Raw genomic sequence first — 13,641 nt, 5'->3', positions numbered from 1 at the left:
AGTCCTAGCCAGCACAGTAAGGCAAGAAGAGGAAATAAAATGCATTCCCTTTAAAAGAAGAAATAAAATTACTCCTCCCCCCACTTAGGTAAGGTGATTTCTTTAATGTAGAACAGTCTCCAGGCATCTTAAAAAAAAAAACAAAACAAAACCTATAGAACTAATAAGTGAGGTTAGATAGCAGAGTATGAGATAAACATACAAAAATCAGGTATATTTTAGTATACTAGCAAATAACATGTGGAAAGTGGAATTTAAAATACAAAGCATTTACAAATGTGGAAAAAAGAATACCTTACATGTAAATGCAACAAAATACGTACAGGACCTATGTGCAAGAAACTACTAACTCTGGAAAGAGTTTTTAAATAGAAAGACATATTGAGTTCTTTAATTAGAAGAGTCAGCAAAGTAAAAATGTCAATTTTACCCAAGGATTTATTATTATAGTTTAATAAGCTTCTCAAAATCTGGTAAGATTTTTTGATGATATCGGCAAGCTTATTCTAAAATTTATGTAGAAGGCAAAGAAATGAAAAAGCTAGATGTGGGAAGAGAATTTGGGGAAAAGAATAAAGTAAGAGAAATCATTCTACCTCATAAGACTTATAGAGCTACAGTAATAAAGACTGATACTGGTGGAAGGATAGACAAATAGATCAGTGGGACAAAATATAAAACCCAGAAGTAGAGTTGCACAAATTTGTCCCAGGTGACTTTTAAGAAAAGCATAAAAGAGATTCAGTGGAAGAAGGATGGTCTTTCAACAAATGGATGTTGGAACAATTGGGTATCCTTATGCACAGAAATGAACCTCTACTTAAGCCTTATTTATACTTGTACAAAAATTTGCTCAAGATGGATTATAGATTTAAGTTTAAAATGTAAAGTTATAAAATTTTATTTAAAAAACACAGGAAAAAAATCTTCCAGTTCTAGGGTTAAGGCCTGAGTTCTCAGATTTGATACCAAAAGTACAGTCCACAAAAGGAGAAATTGAAAAGTTGGATCTCATCAAAATTAAAGTTACTCTTTGAAAGCCCATGTGAATAAAGAGAATAAAAGGAAGAGCTACAGACTGGGAGAACAACTCTGCAAACCATGGATCTGACAAGGGACTACGATCTAGAATATATAAAGAAACCTCAAAACACAGTTGTTAAAAAGGAATCCATTTAGAAAATTGGCAAAAGACATAAACAACATTTCATCAAACAGTATATACAGATGTCAAAAAGTATAGGAAAGGTATTCAGTATCACTAAGGGAATTGTAAATTCAAGCCACAATGAAGATAATAGTTTACCTGCAGAATGGCTAAAATAAAAAATAATGACAGCACAGAAGCTGGTCACAAAAGAATCAAATGGATCATTCATATGTTCTTGATAGGATTGTGAAATGTTAAAGGGAATTTTTGTAAAACTAAATTACCATAAACCCCAGCAATTGTCCTCTTGGTAACTTAGAGAATGAAAATCTATGTAAATTTATGTTCACATAAACACCATACAAATGTCCATAGCATCTTTAATATCCACAAAATGGTATCAGCCCAGAAGTCCTTCATCTAGTGACAGGTGTAACAAACTGTGGTACATACAAACTGTAGAATACTACTCAGCAACAAAAAGGAACAAGTACTGACATCTACTAAAACTGGAATGAATCTCTAGGGAATTATGCTTTGTGAAAAAAGCCAGTTCCAAAAGGTTACATGTGCTATGATTCCATTTATATAACGTTTTCAATAGACACAATTTTAGAATTTGGGGCAGATTAATCATTGCCAAAGCTTAGAGATAGGGGAAGCACAGGAAAGTGGTTACTTAAAAGGGCAACATGAAGGGTCCTTGTGGTATAGGAACTGTTCAGTCTCTTGACTGTGGTGGTGGATACGTGAACCTTTACAGGTGATCAAGTTGCATAGAACTTAACACACACACATACACAGACAAATGAGTATACTAAAACTGGGAAAACCTGAATAATATAATGTAGATTGTATCAATGTCAATAGCCTGATTGTGTATTATACTATTGCAAAAAAAAAATGTTACCATTGGAGGAAACTGGAGTACAAGCTCTGTATTATTTCTTTTTGTTTTGTTTTAATGTTTACTTACTTTTATGAGAGAGAAACATAGTGTGAACAGGGGAGGGGCAGAGAGAGAGGGAGACATGGAATCTGAAGCAGGCTCCAGGCTCTGTGCTGTCAGCACAGAGGGGCTCGAACTCAGTAAACATGAGATCGTGACCTGAGCTGAAGTTGGACGCTTAACTGACTGAGCCACCCAGACACCTCTGTATTATTTCTTATATAATTGTGAACTACAATTATGTCAAAGGTTGCAATTAGAAAAGGTGGATGGCTTAGGATAAAATTTTCTTCCTAGTTAAAATAAAACAACACAAAAAACCAAAGTATATATTCTGGAAAAGATAGTTTGATATATCTGTAAGGAAGACATGTTACTATATATCAATAGCACAGAATTACTAAATATGTTAAAATTGGTGAGGAAGTTACCAGTGGTAGTTCTGATATACATTCGATCTGAAAAATAAAGTGTCTTATTTTAGTACCCATTTCTACATTCAAAATAAAATAGACATTTCATGATGAGAAAAAAATCTTATAGGTTAAAAGTAAAAAAGAATTCAGCAATGCCATTCCTTAGATATACATTATAATTGTATTGTGCCTAGATTTTCTGCATTAACTATAAAATTGTAGTAACCGGTATTTTTTATATTAAAACTCATGAATGATTTAAGAGTTCTCTATGTTTTATTCTGAACTCTGAAAAATACGATCTGTATGTTGTGTAAATTACATTTTGTATAATAGGAATAAATTAGAAAAAAACTGTTATTTTCACTCTGGAATGATGAAGAACATTCATGGTCAATCCAAAGCTAGTTTAGAAGTGTGATATGTGAGTAATTTAACATACTCAAGAGGACAGCTGATGATAAGTAGAGCAAAATTTTTTGTGTATATTACTTATGGCACAGTATGGTATTTTATTCCATTTTTATGATCCATAGCTTATCTTCTTAATATGTAAAATACAGTTTATGATTTTTAGTTATCTCATACATCACATTAAATGAAGATAAATGTATATGACCACATTTACATAATTTATTTGTTGAAGGGGTAGATGAAACTAATTTTTATAACTGACTAATCTTATTTTTAATTATCCTGGAGCCAACTTGTTAAGTGAAAAAGACAATTATTACAATATAGCTTGAACTGGTTTCTGAGACTAGAGGATAATGGTGGCCACATGGATCTGTATATATCTACATATTCTCCAAAAATACCGAGATAAAAAGGAATACAAATGAAACACATGTAACCGATAGCTTCTGCATTATGGGGACAGAATGCCATAAACTTCCAATTACCTGTTAGTAGCAAAATAATCAAGTTCCAACAGAGCTTCCACTGCTGCTACAGGTATATTTATGTAGAGAGTATGGAGTAGAAAGCCTTTGAGACTGAAACAGAGAAGGCATTGAATGACTTAAGACAAAGACAAAAATCACCCTCAAAAGGGCAGGACATGCCGAAAGAGTTCATAGCACCAGCCACAGTGAAGGAGTTCTTGAGGGAGATGTGGCATCCTTGGAGGAATTTTGTCTCTGGGACAGAAGATAAGAGAAGTGTGATGTCTCCGAATCATGGCGGTGAAGAGAAAATAAGAAGAAGGAAAAATTAAGTGTCCTGTAGAATGAAAGAAGACCTCAAGCTCTCCACTCCTGTTACCACTACATTTCACTAAGTTGACAAAAGTTTGAGATACTGTCAAACTAAAGAATGCTGTCCACAAAATGACTAGGTGGGTCGGAGGTGGGAATCAAATTTACACAGCACCACTGTTAGAAGAAAACAGAAAATAGGTATAAAAGCATTTCAGCTGATGAAAATCCACTCTGCCAAAAAAATAAAGCCCTTAGGAAAATAACCACTGAGTACTATAATACAGTAAGCACTCCAGAGTAAATTAAATATTCTCAACCAAAACGAAACCTGGTATCCAAAAATTAAAGGAGAAAAATGAATTAAGAAACAACAGGAAATGCAATATGAATTAATCAAGCTCAGGAACGAAAAGACAAAACTGTATTAGAAATGAATAAATTATAACATGCTCAAGAGAAAGGAATGAAAATCTAAAAAGGGACATAGAATGAAAATAAGAGAAAGGACAAAGGATCTCAGAAAATGACTGAAAGGAAAGCCTGGCAGAGGGTGCCCAACATAACTGGGGGTTTCTGAAGAAGAAAAACCCCCACAGGGGAACAAAACTTAGAAACCTAGGCAAGAAAACTTTCTGGGAATAAGGGAAATGTAAGCCTACCTTTTGAAGGACCTACTGTGTACTTGGGAAAATTGATCTGGAATAATCAGCTCAGACATATTTTAGTAAGCTGTTACACTTTAAGGATAGATTGAGCTGGCATTATCCTTTGGAAGAGCAGCATGCAAATCATGGCAACAGAATAGCAATTTCAGTACATTCACTGAAACAAAGTACAGGTCAAGGATTTGACATCTAGCCAAGTTTTTCTTCAATTGTGATGGCAGTTAGAAATTCCACTCTTGAACATTGAAGAACTTACTGAAATAATACTATATCCATGAGGTCTTCAGTTTAGTAGGGGACAAACTCCATCCCATGAAGAGATCCCCAAGGAAGCTTCAAAAGGACTATGAGCATTTAATATATGGATTTATAGAAGTAAGGACTAAATGAAACAAGGGTGGGGACATAAGTAGAAGTATAGCATATTATATGTAAGACAAAAATACCACTCATAAAAGAGGAAGGGAAAAGTAAGGGAAAGAAGAATGAGATCCTAGACTGTTGAATGGGTAGGAGACAAAGAATAACATTTAAAATCGGCAAACCAGACCCTAAAAGCACAAGTAAGAAAAAGGGGGAAGATGGGAATTAAGGGCACGAACACAAATATAAATGCACTACAACAAAATTGCCTTCCTAAATACCAAAAGAAAATGTCAAAAGTAGCAGAATATACCACATGGAGAAAAGAACACAGTAAATATTACTTAATACAGCATTATAAACTGGATGAAACAAAACATATCAAATATGAAAGGGCTTAAGTTTCCTATTAAAAAGATTTTTAAGTTGTCTCATAAAACCTATTAAAATTTGGTTTAAGCAAGAATCCATTAGTGGATGCTAAACCTAGGATGGAAAGTTTAAGACTCAGGATATTTGCATTGTCTCCAGGTATCTCCTTTCAGATTATGTATTAGCTGCAAGGGGATAAAACAATAACTATGTAGTGGAAAAGCTGGATAACACTTTGACCAGGTGGTTAAAGTTCATATCTCCAGTAGGGAGGTTGGGGACATCATGGCCTGTGATTGTGATATCCTAAGAAGGGCACATCATAACTTAAGTGGTAGTCTAGTAAGGAATATATAACCTGAATCTAATTGTAGACATTTTATAAAATAGGCAGCTACCTCCTTCAGAAAACATTTATGCCATGAAAGAAAGGTTTTGGGCTCTTCTAGACGAAATGAATCTGAAGAGACGGCCAAATGTAATCTGCGATCCTGGGCTCAATTCTATGCTGGGTGGGGAGAAATGCATTATTCGGATTTGGACAGTTAACAAAATGGGAATATGGCAAAAGTACTTTATCAATCTTAAAATTTCCTGAGTTTGCTAACTCTGTTTATGTAATAGTATCCTCACTCTTAAAAAGTCATATAGAATTATTAAGAGGAAAAGCATGATAATGCAAAGCTACTCTCCAATGCTTCACACAAATACACAACGTGTGTAGGGATGGGAGAGTGATAAAGCAAGGGTAGCAAGATATTAAAAGTTGGTGAATCTAAGTATAGAAATTTTCTGTTCTTTAAATTTTCTCTGAGTTTTATTAACTTCAGCAAACAAACAAACAAAAACCAGAAGATAGCTCTAGCTATGAACTGTAACCAGAGACTAGTACACACAGTTTAGTGAAGTAGAATTTGAGTTACATAATTTTCTCCCCCTACCTTTTGGGTTAAGGTATTGAGCGTTTTACATTTCACTTTAAGTTTGGAATGCTTGACTAATTTGATATCAGTCCATGCTAAGCTATGTAAATGATTTCTCTTAAAGCTTTTTCTGTGTTACATTTTTGCAGGATTTGCCTTTTTCATGCTTAAAATATGTTTGAAAGAAAAAAAAATCATTCTGAATGTGTCCTTTTCTGCGACCTCCAGTAAAATGCTTGGTCATGTGGAGAAACACCCACTATTTGGTTCTCCTCCCCACATCTCCCACCCTGTCGCTTCCTTGTGTTCTGAGAACAAAATAGGAGATGGATGAGGTTAAAGGCATTTTGAGTATCTTTTCATATTTTTGATCTTATTCCAGAATGAGTTCTACCAAACAATATGTGGATAGTAGTTTTATAAGTGTTGCCAGCTCATTCATGTTTTGCCAGATCAAGTTCCTTTATTTATCTTTTGAGGACCAACATGTTCTGAGTCAAAAGAAAAATATTTGAAGATACTTTGTCCTAATGATACAGTCTCTTTATATGAGGTAAATATGGTCAGTACTGATCAGACCATGTGTGGAGAGATCACAACAAATGAAATTTGAGATGATGGAGTCCAGTGTTATATGTCAAAATAACTAAAATTTATTTTTTATTGGAAAAATCATTGGTTAAAAATAAACAATTTTATGCCCACTGATTCTTCACCAATATTTATATTAAGTTTCTTGCTTCTGTCTTAAGGCTGTATGGAGAGAAGAGAATCACATGGTTCCTCTAGGTGAACGATCCAGGAGCTCTCAGACTTTTCAGGTGGAGCAGTATCTAACATGCAGGGAGAGTTGTCCAGTGGTTCTCAGTCTCTAGTGCAGTGGTGAATTACTTACTGATGCTAAATGTAGTGATAAATATAGGGTAGTGTGAATTCTTCAGAATTTTTTGTTATTTACAGTTTTGAATGTCTCCTTTTACAAGAAGATTGCAGTGATGTATGTAACTGCCTTCTCGAATTTTTAATCTAAAGACAGTGTTTTTATTAGATTATTTAGTCCACAATGTAAAGTCAGGAAAAATTAGGTAGAAATGACTGTGTGTTAGTTAGACAGATTTCATGCAGAATGAAAGCAATAATTTAGTCACTGAGTTTTTATAATGATATTATATTGCTGTTGGTCATTTTTTTTTCCTTTTTGCATTTTGAATTCCTAATTTTCTAGCCATCCTACTTCTAAGTATTTTGGTAATTGCAAAGTTTTTATATTCAGGGCTTTATCATTAACATGATAACATTTTTACATAATTATAAAACAGTTATTTTTTTCTTCTTACTAGGAAGAAGCATTGCATGCGTTTATTCAGCCAGAGATCCTGGATGGCCCAAATCAATATTTTTGTGAACGTTGTAAGAAGAAGTGTGATGCACGAAAGGTAGATGCCATGTAGAAATTAATACTAAGTTATCTGAAATTATATTCAATATTCAATAGGCTCCTTTTTTTTTTTTTTTTTTTTTTTTAGGGTCTTCGGTTTTTACATTTCCCTTACCTGCTGACCTTACAGTTGAAAAGGTTTGATTTTGATTATACAACCATGCACAGGATTAAATTGAATGATCGGATGACATTTCCTGAAGAGCTAGATATGAGTACATTTATTGATGTTGAAGATGAGGTAAAATACTTATTACATTTATTTGTTAAAAGATAGTAATCCATTTTGGCTGGTCATGTGTTTTAATTAAAAGAGCTATTTGAGGTAACAACACTGGTGTTGTTTAGACTTGTCTTCTTGATAGGTTTTCCTTTTTCCTCCATATTTTGTAATGGCGAGTTATATAAAAAGATCTAGATTTGTATAAGCTTTTTTTGTTTACCATAAATTATATTTCATATAATCTTGTTTGATCAGAATAACTTATGATATTCTTTGAAAAGACAAAAAGGATTCCAAACTCTGGAATTATTTCTTTGAGCGATAATTTTATGTTTTATAACTTTCTTAGCAAAAGATACTAATCTAGAGGGGGCTGCACTGTGTTTCTTGGTACATAATAAACACAAGTAAAGTATGTAAGTAAAATGAGCAAATTGGGCAGTATGGCCTAATTTCTTATATTTGTCTTAGTGTCTTTTTCAAGGATTAAGATTTCTGGGTTGTTCTCAGTTAAAGATTGATGCCTCTTAAATAACTTAAAAAGCTAGAAAATAAATGTGTTTTGTCTGTTTTCCTTTTTTAATTAGCTTTTTTTGTAGTCAAAACTTTAAATAGTTTGAAGAATGGAACTTTGAAGGACAATTATAATTTATCAATTCTTCTACTCATTGACCCCCTCCAAATTCTATGAGCCCCCTTACCTTATTTAGTAAAAGATTCTTAATATCCTACTCTATTCTTTTGGAAACTTCTGATTTCATTTGGGAAATATTTACAATCATTGACATAGTTCATAGAAAGTGAAAAAAAATTTTTTTTTTTTCAAAACTACCACGAATCATTTCTGTTTCTGATTGGAACTTACCACTCTAGTTATAAAATTACCATTTCCCAAAAGCACAAAAGTGATTTTAAACATTCATGAAGTTTTAGTTAATGCTCTTAAGTATTAAGAGATGAGGTGGTATAGAAGAGCAACTTTTCTGAGCCTCACTTTCTTTGTAAAGTAAGGACAATATTTACTCTCTAGCTTTCTTAAAAAGAGTGCTGTAGATAAAGTAGATGTTCATTGAATGATACCTATGAACTGGTAACATTTTGAAAGGCTTAATTTAAAACGGTATTTCAAACGTTTGTGCTCAAGCTAGGAAATCTATCCGAAGTATACCAAAGCTTCAAAATAGACAAAGTCTTTACAGGAGTCCTACATAGAGATTAGTATTGGATCAATTTTCTGTATATACCTAATATATTCATGTAAAAGGAAATCTTTTACAAATAGAGGAAACCTAGGTCTAGTTAGATAGGAACTTTTAGAAAGTTCCAGGTCCATATCTTGGGAGAAGAGATGGTCTGGCCTAAAGGAGCACCAGGAATGATCTCTGGACTCAGTGTAGAGTTCTATAGTTGGTTTTTATTTAAACTTTACTTTCTCAAGGGATGAAGACTGTATGTTAGATGTAGTCCCCACAACAGAGTTCTTCGCAAAACATTGGTGCTTATTATTATGTATTGCTTGGTTAATTTAAGAACCCCTGTATAACATAGTAAGAGCCTACATCTTATAGAAGAATTCTCAAACTATTTAAACAGAAACACTTTTAGATGTGTATATAAAGTATTTAAGGAAAAGGGGACAAGGAGTTGTTTGGGGATTTCTGAAAAGTAGATTCCTCAAATTAAATTTGCATGAGAGGGATTTAAAAATCAATAAAGCATGAAAAAGTGTAATTTTTTTGTTACATTTCTACCTCCTGTATGCTAGAATATAAAGTTCTTGAGGATAGATTCAATGTTGTTTTTCTTTCTAATGGTGTCTAATACTTAGCACAAGGTTAATTAAAACTGAACTTTTTGTTCAAGCAAAGAGATGATATTAAGGGATTTGAGAACAAAAGTTCATTTTGGTATTTAGGTTCACAGCTTTTACAGATTTTGTTGAAAGAAATGGTAATTTACATTTACAACTTTGCAACTGTAAGCATAAATGGGGTTTAATTAGAATTCTGAATCACTGATTCATTTTATTTGAATTTTAGGGACATTAATAGAATGCTTTTAAAATACACTTTTCTTAAAAGTGATTCATCACTTACATGTAACACCCAGTGCTCATCATAACAAGTGCCCTACTTAATTCCCATCACCATTCAGCCCATCCCTCAGCCACCTCCCTTATATCAAGTCTCAGACACTTAACCAACTAGGAGCCACCTAGGTACCCTTACATTTCATTCTTTTTGATAGCAGAGTAATATTCCATTTTGTGTGTGGGGTGTGTGTGTGTATCATATCTTCACATATATATGATACATACATATCATATGTATATATCATGATATATGATACATATGATCACATTTATATATATAATCTCACATCCTTATCCATTCATCAGTCAATGGACATCTGGGCTCTAAAATATACTTTTTTGGTTTAATTAATTTATTTAAGGACTTACTCTCTAAGATAAATTTACTTAAAATTAATATTTTTATTAATAGCATCTGAAGTTATGTGAAAAAGTTGGCAGTAAGTAGATAAAAGGCTTAACTGAGTATATGTTTTTCCTTTATTTAACTTGTGATTGTAAGATAATTATGTTTTATTAAGAAATCCCCTCAGACTGAAAGTTGCACTGACAGTGGGGCAGAAAATGAAGGCAGTTGTCACAGCGATCAGATGAGCAATGATTTTTCGAATGACGATGGTGTTGATGAAGGGATCTGCCTTGAAAGTAATAGTGGAACTGACAAGATTTCAAAACCTGGACTTGAAAAGGTACCTTTTATAGTTTGTGGGTTTTAGTTGAAAGAGAATAAAATGATCTCTGAGCCACTGTATAATTCTGTAACTGTTGTAACCAATAAATTCTCCTTAGGAGAAGTAATTTTTGAAAAGTAAGACTTTTTTAAAGCTGTTTTTTTTTAATCATAATTAAACTTTAGGAAAAAACTACTTAGAGGCAAAAGCATGAATCTTTGGAGGCTGATCTGTAGCTAGGTAAGCAAGCTGGGTGGTGGTGCAGAAAAGGAAACCCTTTCTGCCTTAAAAGTTACACCAAGCCTCTAAATCTTTATATAAGAGTTTTCTCATGTAGCAAAATGAAAGTTTTTGACTACATTCGTTCATTTTAAGATTCTGGCTCTGGAACTCCTTATGAAATAGTAATAGAACTGATTTTTCTGAGGTAGGGGAAAGCCAAAGCCTTCAGCCTGTCACGCCTCCCCATCACAGCCCATAAGGCACCTAAAACTGATATAGTTTTATGGATTATAATTTGACAACTGGATTTGATCATCTCTATTGTAGAATCTTTAATGTCATGATTTTTAAGATGTTATCAAACCATTTCTTTCATATTTATATAATCTGCTTTATTTAGGGGAGAATTATAGGTCAGATATCTTGAGCATGTATAAATTATGAATCACTAGTCTGAAAACTGATCAGTATTTAGCGTAAAGAACTTTGCATTCAAGCAAGGGTTGGCAACTGTGCTCAAAGGCCAAATCTAATTCTCTGCCTGTTTTTCTACATAAACATTTACATTTATCTTTTTTTTTCCCCCTTGTCTTACTGCTCTAAGTGGAATTTCTTACAGTGTTGAATAGGAGTGGTGAGATAGGACATTCTTGCCTTATTCTCAATCTCAGAAGGAAAGTGTTGAGTTTCTCATCATTAAGTATGATGTTGGTGCTAGGTTTTTTGTAGGAGTGCTTTATTAAGCGGATGAGGTGTCCCTCATCCTAGTTGCATAAGCATTTTTATAATAAATGAGTTTTGATTTCACGAAATGCTTTTTCCGAGTCAATTGACAGGATCATGTAATTTTTCTCATTTAGCCTGTATTACATAGATTGATCTTCTAACATTGAACCATTTTTGCATATTTGAGAGATGTCAGATCAGTAGATCACTGTATCACAGATATTACATAAATACATTAGAAGATGTTCCAAATCATTTTATTGCTCAGCTCTTTTGCAAAGGAAATAGAATAATCTTATTTGAATAAAAACATTATTTAGGATTTCTTGATCTTGACTGTGCATACCAGAATAGTCTTCTAATTAGAACCTGCTTCTAAAATTTCATATTATTATTTTATTTTTACAAAAATAACTATATTTCAGATATGCATAGTTACAGAGGTAATAACATAATTCAAATGTGAAGGAATACACTGAATGAAACTCTGATATATAAAATTATGTGATGACTTGCCATTTTAATTGTCTTACAGGAAAGTGTGCCTACAGTAAATATCTAGGACAATTCTAACATTATTTTACTCTGTATTAGTAGAGAATAGGAAATATACAAATAAGGGAAATTGTTTCTCTTCTCTGAGGTACTTTTATTTTTTCCCCTTAGAATTCCTTGATCTATGAACTCTTCTCCGTTATGGTTCATTCAGGGAGTGCTGCTGGTGGTCACTATTATGCTTGTATAAAGTCATTCAGTGATGAACAGTGGTACAGCTTCAATGATCAACATGTCAGCAGGGTAAGGAGGGTTTTTTTAATTTTTATTTTTTAACATTCATTCATTTTTTGAGAGAGAGAGAGACAGGTCATGAGCAGGGGAAGGGCAGAGAGAGAGGGACACACAAAATTGGAAGCAGGCTCTAGGCTCTGAGCTGTCAGCACAGAGCCCGAGGCAGGGCTTGAACCCATGAACTATGAGATCCATGACCTGAGCCAAAGTCAGATACTCAATCAACTGAGCCACCCAGGCGCCCCAAGAGGGTTTTTAATGAATTAATGAATTAATTAATTTTATTTTAAGAGAGAGTGAGTGCATGTGTGCATGTGCAAGCCAGAGGGGCAGAGAGAGAGAGAGAGAGAGAGAGAGAGAGAGAGAATCCCAAGCACTGTCAGTCCAGAGCCTAACATGGGGCTCAATCTCATGAACTGTGAGATCATGACCTGAGCTGAAATCAAGAGTTTGATGCTTAACGTACTCAGCCATCAGGCACCCCAAGGAAGGGTCTTTTAAGATTATTCTGAAAGACAGAAATAGACCTATTTCTAATCAACAGTAGGGTTTATTAAAAATGGGAGACTTTGTTTGTCCAGTGAAGCATTTTAAGACATGCCAGGTCAGTCTCTTGTTTTTACTTTGAGTAAATTTTCTAGTTAATTATTGTTACTTATTTTATTCTGTTTTGTTTTGTTTGGGGCTTGCTGAGTGTTTCCAGAGACAGATTCCCAATTTTTGTTTGTCTTGAGCCTTCATGTGGGCTACTTGTTGAGCACTAGAACTAATTGGCCAGTAGGAGCCGTCATTCTGATCAAATTTTGTGAATTGGTGATTGTATGGTCCATTTTAACTCTGAGATTAAAATTGGCTTACTTGTTGACATAAAGGTAATTATGTTATAGATTTTAGAAGAAGGTAAATAGTGTAACAACTTTTTAGATAACACAAGAGGACATTAAGAAAACACATGGTGGATCTTCAGGAAGCAGAGGATATTACTCAAGTGCTTTTGCAAGGTAAATAACTTCCTAATTTGTACTGTCTATATCTATAAATTAGAATTAACTGTAGCTTCTCAGCATCTTTTACCATTAAAAAAATTTAACCCAGGGGTCAGCAAACTATAATCTACGGACCAAATCTTGCCTGCCTCTAATTTGTGGAAATAAAGTTTTATTGGAATGACACTATACACCTCCTTTATTTAAGTATTGTTTGTTGATCTTTCCCTTGAATAACAGAGTTAAATAACTTTAGTATGGCCGAGAAAAAAATCTGCTGACTCCTGGCTTAACTGTAGTAGTTGTTTTTGGACACAGGTGTTTTGAAGACTTACCTATGTAACCAAGAGGAGATGTGGAATCTTCTCATAAACCTGTCAGGAAAAGCAAAGTAGATTCTCCCCCATTTTTTTTTTTCTAGAATGTTTTAAGTTTTAACCTGTCTTCGAACACTTAC

General features: G+C 33.6%; 1 protein-coding gene across 2 annotated transcripts in view; it reads left to right on the top strand.

Annotated features, from left to right (window-relative positions):
* USP47 (ubiquitin specific peptidase 47) overlaps positions 1–13,641 on the top strand; it is a 110,207-nt gene that overhangs the window by 66,294 nt on the left and 30,272 nt on the right. For both annotated transcript variants that reach the window (XM_029915793.1, XM_029915794.1), the window contains 5 exons: positions 7,378–7,473; positions 7,564–7,716; positions 10,312–10,479; positions 12,076–12,207; positions 13,123–13,199. In XM_029915793.1, the coding sequence (XP_029771653.1) occupies positions 7,378–7,473; positions 7,564–7,716; positions 10,312–10,479; positions 12,076–12,207; positions 13,123–13,199 (626 nt within the window). The remainder of the gene's footprint in view (positions 1–7,377; positions 7,474–7,563; positions 7,717–10,311; positions 10,480–12,075; positions 12,208–13,122; positions 13,200–13,641) is intronic.

This window comes from Suricata suricatta, chromosome 11 (genome assembly GCF_006229205.1).
Source record: "Suricata suricatta isolate VVHF042 chromosome 11, meerkat_22Aug2017_6uvM2_HiC, whole genome shotgun sequence".
In the NCBI taxonomy this organism is placed as follows: Eukaryota; Metazoa; Chordata; class Mammalia; order Carnivora; family Herpestidae; genus Suricata; species Suricata suricatta.
Note: the sequence above shows the minus strand (reverse complement) of the source record. Positions and strands in the feature narration are given on the sequence as shown.